We start from the raw sequence: 8,295 nt of genomic DNA, 5'->3' as shown, positions 1-8,295 counted from the left end.
CTGCCATCCCTCTTCCAAACTCCACTGGTTTGTTTCAATTTCAATGCAGTTTCAGCATAGAAGCAACGCAGTGAGTTTCAAGGTTGTTTCAGCCCAGTTTCAGTCAAGCTTCAAGGGAGAAATTTTTACTTGAGCAGCTAGCACGGTACTCTGCCACCTGCTAGCAGCCTGCGTCATATCAGTTGGGAGCATGTATTGGGCATAGTCCAATACATGCTCCGGAGTGCTCCCGCTTCGGATGCTACTGATTCGTGGTCCACTTTCGCTCCTATTGCTCCCTGAGCTACCCCACTGGATCATAGCTGGAGCGATTGTAGCATTTGTTAGTCGTTTGTTTTACTAGTATCATCTGCACAGATATTAGGTCGTCTGAATAAGGGATTGATATAGCCCCTTCTACTTTACTTAGCTTCTTAGGGAGGTCAGTAATATGAATAACACAAAGAATATGACCATGAGGTACACCGCAAGAAACCTCATTAATTTTAGATCTGCATTAGATACACTAATGGGACACCACAACAGACTGGTGCTTGTCTTGAAGATTTTACCCACTGGTTTGCAAATCCTCTAACACCAAGGTGATAAACTTTAACTAACAAGGGGAGACCACGCACCTTAAGCTCCACCGTTTTCTATGCCTTTATTTAATGGCCTTTGGAATGGTGAACATATCTCTGAACTAGTAGTGTTTCTGTTGAATGGGCCTTAGTTGAGTCCATCCTTGGAACCGAGTATCGAGAACCAAGAAGCGATGGGGGAGAACTGGACCAGTACCAATCACTGAAAAAATTTAAGAACCGACTCATCCTTATAAAATATGGTTTCATTATTGATGAGGATGAATTTATTTCCAAGTATTTACTTTGATTTACAAGTGTTTATAACTTTTCCATTAACTTGAATCAGAGGATTTGGAATTCGTTGAAGGAAACAAATGAAACATGAGCTACAACCTTTTTTTTCCGATTAATAATCACATAAAATATGCATCTGCCACAATATGGTTCAAGAGTAGTTGTTACCAACACCTTATAAGATAACACATGAACCAGAATATATATCTACTGTACACAATGTGTGAAATATTTACAAAGTATACAATACTAGCTGATCCAGCCAGTGGGGCAGAGAGGGGGGGGGTTTGGGGGATAAACCCCCCCCCCAGAGCTCAGAGAAATTTTTAAGTTTAATCCGTTATACTTGATTGGATTGATAGTACTGTAGGAGACCGGATGCTGGCTCTTCATATTGAAGGAACCTACCTAAGCATCCCACGCTCTCTCCGTTCTTTTCCTCTGCTTGCACCTTACCTGCACATCCCTCTGGTTTCCGGTCGCTCCTTTCCCACCAATAGGTACTGCAACATCAGCGACCTACGAGCCTCACACGCCACGGCGATGGCAACGAATCGGAGAGGTGAATACCGATCACGTGGGGACGCCTAAGGTGGACTTGGGAGTCTAAGCAGCTTGGCAGCAGGGAGTCAAGTGCGAGATGTAGAGAGAGCAACATCAAGTTGGGGATCAATAAAAGAATGGTCTTTATCTCACAAAATCTTTCAATTCTGTTCCCTGTACTTCCTCTGACGGACCAGTAGCGGTCGTAAATCTTACATTGGTGTCAGAAGTGTCGGATTTTAGTCAGAGGAGGATACATATCAGAAGATAAGACCATGTCTTCTCGAATCAGTTTAGGTGGACGAGAGGTGGAGCTCCAGCAGGCCATGAACGAACTGTGCGAACGACTCCGCGTGGTCGAAACGGAAAATAAGAGGCTGAAGAATAACAGCGCGGCAACCGCGACAGAAACTTGACCACAGCTCGCATATTTCACGGCGGTTGGCGAGTTTTCGGGAAAAGTCGAGGAGGATGTCGACGCCTTCTTTTCAAAGTTGGAGGGAATCGCAGATCTCGGTGGATGGTCCGATGCCGATAGATTGCGAGTCGCTAAGCTGCGTATGCTCGGAGACGCTAATATTTTCATTCGTAGTAAAGACGAATGCCGCGAGGCAGACTCGTACGAAGTTTTTAAGGCTCTCGTTACGGCGCGGTACCGCTCCAAAAAGAGCGCGCGGTTTTTCCGGGAGATGTTGTCGAACCTCCGCATGTCACCGGGCGAAGGCATTGAGGCATTCGCTGACCGATTGCGGGCGATAAATGCGCGAACCTACTCCACTGAGGGCCCAGCAGAACGAGTGGCGGAGCGACGTGTCGAGGCGGATCAGCGGGCGCTCGACACGTTCCTACGTGGGCTAACTGGGGAGGTTGGCCATCAGTGTCGACTGACTGCCCCTGAGACCTTCGATGCTGCCATCGGTAACGCCATCCGGATCCAGGAGACTGAGAGGAGGCCGGCGGAGGGACTTAGGGATGGACCACCCGCCCGCCGAGTATTCCATGCCCCTAGCCAGCGCGTCTGTTTCAACTGCGGGCAGCCCGGTCACCTTTCCAAGCAGTGCAGCCGAGGAAGGCGCTGTTTTATCTGCGGAGGGGGAGATCATCTGGCCCGTGATTGTAGGAGCCGCAGCGGGGTCCAACAGGCGGGAGATTTAAACGGCGCTGGGGCCGGAAGAGCCGCCGAATCCGGCCCCTGGTAAGTGTAATCCTACCTCGTGTGGGCAGTAGGGGGGATTCATGCGATTTGGTGGCAGTAGTTAATATTTTAGGAAGAAAATGTAAAATGCTTATAGACACGGGGGCTCAGATTTCCCTAATCAGGCGCGCTGTATGTGGAACAGACAAAATCAGAGCACCTGCGGTCAGAATTTTGGGTATTGCTGGGGGAAAAATGTGGAATTACGGGGAGAAAGAAGTGACCTTTTTTGTGGGGGCAGTGAAGTATGATGTAAATATGCAAGTGGTTGAGCGAGTTGCAGAATTTGACGGGATTTTAGGCTTGGATTTTCTTAAGAAATATGGGGCATCAATTGATGTGAGTGGGAGTAAACTTTTTGTTGGCAAAAATAGTTGGCCATTAACAGGGGAACTAGTAGAGAAGAAACAGGACCTGAAGGACGAGATTAGCCCTAATAAGAAGGAAAGTAGTTCTAAAAGACACGAAAAAACTATTAAAAATGTAGAGTTGAGGTTAGCAAATCCTATATCTGTGCCGCCGCGGAGCGAAAAAATAATTAGAACAACAATTGTAAGTGAAACCTCCTTTCAGGGTCGCGAAGTTATTGTGGAACCCATAATTCCGGATGTTGAGGGGTGTGCCGTGGCTCGTAGTTTGAGCAGCGTAGGCGAAGATAACTCTGTTATCTTTCAAGTGGCGAATTTTGGGACAGAGGAATTAAATTTCCCAAAGGGGACGTTATTGGCTACGGTAGACGAGCTAGTTACAGGGTTGGCGGGCGAAAGTGATGTGGTAAGAGTTGGCCAATTAGGGACGATAGAAAATGTCACCGATAAATTAAATTTTGCTGACAAGCTAAGTCACCTATCGCCTGATGAGGTGAATGTGTTGAGGCCTGTTCTGGAGGAGTTTTGTGACCTTTTTAGTCATAAGGAAAATCTACCTGCGACAGATATCGCGTACCACCACATACCTACTAATGAGGTAAAGCCCATATATCGTCGCCCATACCGCACTCCGTACCATCAGAAGCCATTGGTAGAGAAATTTGTGCAAGAGCAACTTGAGGCTGGGATAATTACACCTAGTGAGAGCCCATGGGCATCACCAGTCGTTATCGTGCCCAAGAAATCCACAGATGGGAAGCCAAATTTTAGATTTTGTGTAGATTTTCGGCAATTGAACTCCATCACAACACCCGATGTCTATCCGATTCCAAATATCGTCGATACTCTTGATTATTTGGGGGGGTGTAAATATTTCACGACCTTAGACATGACCAGCGGGTATCATCAAATACCCATGCACCCTGAATCGCAGCCTAAAACCGGTTTCGTTGTCGAGAGTGGGCACTACGAATACACTAGAATGCCATTTGGTTTGCGAAATGCCCCTGCTACCTTTCAGCGAATGATGGACGGAGTGCTCCGCGGATTAAAACCCTTACAGTGTTTAGTATATTTAGATGATGTTATTGTATTCAGTAGCGGAATTAAAGAACACTCCGAGAGATTGAGACGAGTTTTCGAAAAATTGAGGGAATCAAAACTTTCATTAAAATTTGAAAAATGCCACTTTGCCTTAGAACAGGTAAATTATCTCGGCCATATTATTTCGAAAAAGGGTGTGCGGCCCGACCCGGGAAAGATTGATGCGGTGAAAAACTTCCCAACCCCAACGAATGTGAAAGAGTTGCAATCTTTTCTCGGTCTAGCCAACTATTACCGACGCTTTGTCGATCGATACGCCGAGCTGGCCAGGCCCCTTACAAGGCTTTTGAAGAAGGGGACAGCGTTTATCTGGGGACCGGATTGTCAACACGCAATGGGTGTTTTGAAGGATGCACTGACTTGTAGCCCTGTGCTTGTATACCCTGATTTTAACAAACCCTTTATTCTCTCCACGGATGCAAGTAATTTTGCGCTTGGGGCCGTCTTATCACAAGAGGTCGCGGGAGAGGAGCATCCAATAGCCTATGCATCTCGGCAACTAAATACCGCGGAAATCAATTATTCCACGACTGAAAAAGAATTGCTGGCGATCATTTGGAGTGTTCAGCATTGGAGGCCTTATTTATTTGGGAAAAATTTTAAAATTGTGACAGATCACGCAGCATTGAAATGGCTTTTCAGTATGAAGGACCCCTCTAGTAGGTTGATGCGATGGACGTTAAAGCTCGGCGAATATAACTATTCCGTTGTTCACAAACCGGGGAAGAAACATTTGAACGCGGATTGTTTGAGTCGTAAAGTGAGGCTCGTCGACACCATATTTGATGATGACGTAGCAAAAATGCAAGTAAGGGATATGCAGTGTAAACAGTGGCGTTCATCACAAGGTTTCGAAGAAAAGGGAGGGTTTTTATACAAAGATACGCGTAATGGATTGAAACTAGTGGTTCCGGAGATAATGAGATTAGATGTTTTCAGACAGTATCATGAGCACCCTTTGTTTGGCCACGCAGGTGCGCAGTCAACATTCAATAGAATAGAATCTCTCTATTGGTGGCCTAAAATGCGAGCGCATGTTGAAAGGTTGGTGAAAGAGTGTGTGTCATGCAATCGCCGTAGCCCGTATGGTAGAACGAGAGCGCCTTTGCAGAAGCTACCTGAAGCCGAAGCCCCTTTTGATTTCGTAGCGGTCGATGTGGTAGGACCCCTACCCGTGACGGAGAGTGGAAGCAGATACATTCTCTCCATATTAGATCATTTTTCGCGGTATTTGGTCATGGTCCCCTTGGCGGATCAGTCGGCAGTGACTGTAGCTGAGGCTTTCGTGAATAGGTGGGTTTTGAAATTTGGAGTGCCAAGTAAGCTTTTGAGCGATCAGGGGTCTAATTTTATGTCTGATCTGTTTACAAATATGTGTAAATTACTGAAGATTACGAAGTTACGCACAACACCCTTCCATCCGGAATGCAATGGGAGAATTGAGAGGGTTCATCGAACAATTGCGGTTATGATTAGCCATTACGTAAACTCTAAAAACAATAGCTGGGATGTATTACTCCAATATGCAACTACAGCATATAATAGTAGCACGCATAGTAGTACAACATGTTCGCCACATGAAGTTGTATTCGGGTTTCCAATGAAAACCCCTTTCGAGTGTTTGGACAGAGAGAGTAAAAAGATTGTCGGCGATTATGTTACGGGTCTTCGGAAAATCCTGATGGATCTGAGGTCGAAGTGCCGCAATAGTTGTAGGAGTGCGCAGAGAACACGAGAGATTCAGTACAATAAAAAATGCAGGGATGTGAAGTACATGTGTGGGCAGTATGTGTATTTGAGTGATGCCCAAATTAAGTCAGGCCGAGTTAAGAAGTTTCATTGCCCATGGAGGGGGCCATACGAAGTGATTGAAGTTCTCTCGGACACAAATGTGCGGCTGAAGCTTCCCTTTCGAAATGTTGTTGTACACAAAAATAGGCTTAAACCATATCATGGTACTTCCCCTCCCACTTCAACTAGCAGATTCCAGGAGCGACGTCGAGGGCGCCCACGGAAAACCCAGACGACGGAGGACGAAGGAGCCAGCTGTGCGCCCTGTCCAAGTGTGGAAGACCCCCCCTGTTTTCCCCTTCCCAGTGTTGTTTATCCCTCCACCTCATCAGTGCCCCCAGCGAGTCCCCTGACCAGCGAGAGTGATAATCTGGAAGAGTACGCACATCCCAGAGAAGGCCGCGAAGAGGATACCAACGTCCTTGCTTCCCCATTCCGTGCGCAAGCACATTCCGCGGAAGGCCGCGGAGACTGCGAGAGCACCGACGCAGACGACAACTCCCTTATCTCACCAACCCTCCCCGCGCGCTCTCCCTACCCTTTGAGGTCGCGAGCGGCTGGCCAAGCCGGACCACGCTCAGAGAACGAGGACGTTAGTGTAAATGTGCCAGCAGAAAGTGTGGTGAACGAGGAGAGAGCCGAAGGTGCATATAACCTACGACCACGTAATAATAAGAAATAAATTGTGTCTTGTGAGATTGAACATTGTTTAATGAAATTTTGTTGATGCTGGGTTTATTAGTATTTAATCTTTGTATTGTTGATCAAGGGTCGGAATGATTATGTATTACGGGATTGTATGATTTTTACAGACGTTTTATTGAGTGTTGGGTTTATTGTGGTATTTCATCTTGAATGTCTTCTTAAAAAAAAAATTGTCCACTGTGTGTCCAATTTTGTTTTGCGGGAAGGCGATGTAGGAGAGCGGATGCTGGCTCTTCATATTGAAGGAACCTACCTAAGCATCCCACGCTCTCTCCGTTCTTTTCCTCTGCTTGCACCTTACCTGCACATCCCTCTGGTTTCCGGTCGCTCCTTTCCCACCAATAGGTACTGCAACATCAGCGACCTACGAGCCTCACACGCCACGGCGATGGCAACGAATCGGAGAGGTGAATACCGATCACGTGGGGACGCCTAAGGTGGACTTGGGAGTCTAAGCAGCTTGGCAGCAGGGAGTCAAGTGCGAGATGTAGAGAGAGCAACATCAAGTTGGGGATCAATAAAAGAATGGTCTTTATCTCACAAAATCTTTCAATTCTGTTCCCTGTACTTCCTCTGACGGACCAGTAGCGGTCGTAAATCTTACAGTACCAATAAAATAGCGTAGAGATTAATAAGGTAACCCCTCACAAAGCCGTAAAACTCACCATTTTAAACCATTTATCTTAAAATTCCGCAATTTACTAATCTTGCCTCTACCGCTTATCCTGGTGGGTATACCACACACCCCGGTTTTAGTTGCACCTAAACCTCCCCCGGCCTTAATTCCTGGCTGCACCCCTGCATCTGGCAACAGGGCAAGCAAAGGTGTTAGAAGATGAAAAGCAACCTGTATGGTTTTTTTGAAGGATTATTCGAAATGGTTGCTTTACGTGGTTTTCAGATGTCAGTGCGGTCTCATGGAACAAATTCACTAAATAGATAATATAGGAGCATCATATATTTTTAAATTTTATAAGCAGTGAAAATTTCATCTTCCATGTTATTTTTCTTACAAAATTGCTATTTTTATTTTATTTTTATCCGATTTTTTAGATCCAGAATAGAACAAAATCCATTTCCCAGCATGCAATTTCCTAAATTTTTCCGGGGGAGGACTGGCCTGAGTCCACCGGTAAGGAAAGCCCTTGCCAAAGGCCCCCAACCACCCCTGACCGCCCCTACAAGGAGGGACTAGAAGAGGGGGTAACCTCCCAGCAGTAGTGGGGGGTCGGAACAAAATTATAATTCATCTAGTGTAAAATTGATACCTCTGTACCACAGTTGGGGTCTATATCCTATCTACACCCTGGATCCGCCGCTGACTGTCATCCCCTCTTACGTTCATCTGCCCTTCTCGGCAAAAGCTAATAGTTTCAAGAAGTGCATGTGTAAGTCTTGGAATGGGGTACGATAGAATCATCTATTTCGGGGTGGGGAGATTGTTTCGGAGGCTCTCCTTGAAAGTTACAGCCGTGAAAGTGGAAACCATTGGTTGTAGCCAGTGCTGAGGAAGGGTAACAAGGTTCAAGCTGCCCCCTTATGCAGTGGCGCAGCGAGGGGGGGTTTTGTAGGATAAAGCCCCCCCCCCCAGAGCTCACACAAATATTTAATTTTAATCCATTTTACGTAATTAGATTAGGATTACTTATAGGATAGTGTCAGGATTAATCAAATATCCCTCAGAAAACTGTAAAACTCACCATTTTGAACCATTATTCTTAAAAATTTTCTG

General features: G+C 46.1%; 1 protein-coding gene across 1 annotated transcript; it reads left to right on the top strand.

Annotated features, from left to right (window-relative positions):
* The first annotated feature begins 2,089 nt into the window (after positions 1 to 2,089).
* Positions 2,090 to 2,599, top strand: LOC124165019. Its single transcript, XM_046542257.1, has one exon. The coding sequence runs from the start codon at positions 2,090 to 2,092 to the stop codon at positions 2,597 to 2,599; it is 510 nt and encodes a 169-aa protein (XP_046398213.1).
* Positions 2,600 to 8,295: the final 5,696 nt, after the last annotated feature.

The sequence above is a fragment of the Ischnura elegans genome, chromosome 9 (assembly GCF_921293095.1).
Source record: "Ischnura elegans chromosome 9, ioIscEleg1.1, whole genome shotgun sequence".
NCBI classification, from domain to species: domain Eukaryota; kingdom Metazoa; phylum Arthropoda; class Insecta; order Odonata; family Coenagrionidae; genus Ischnura; species Ischnura elegans.
Note: the sequence above shows the minus strand (reverse complement) of the source record. Positions and strands in the feature narration are given on the sequence as shown.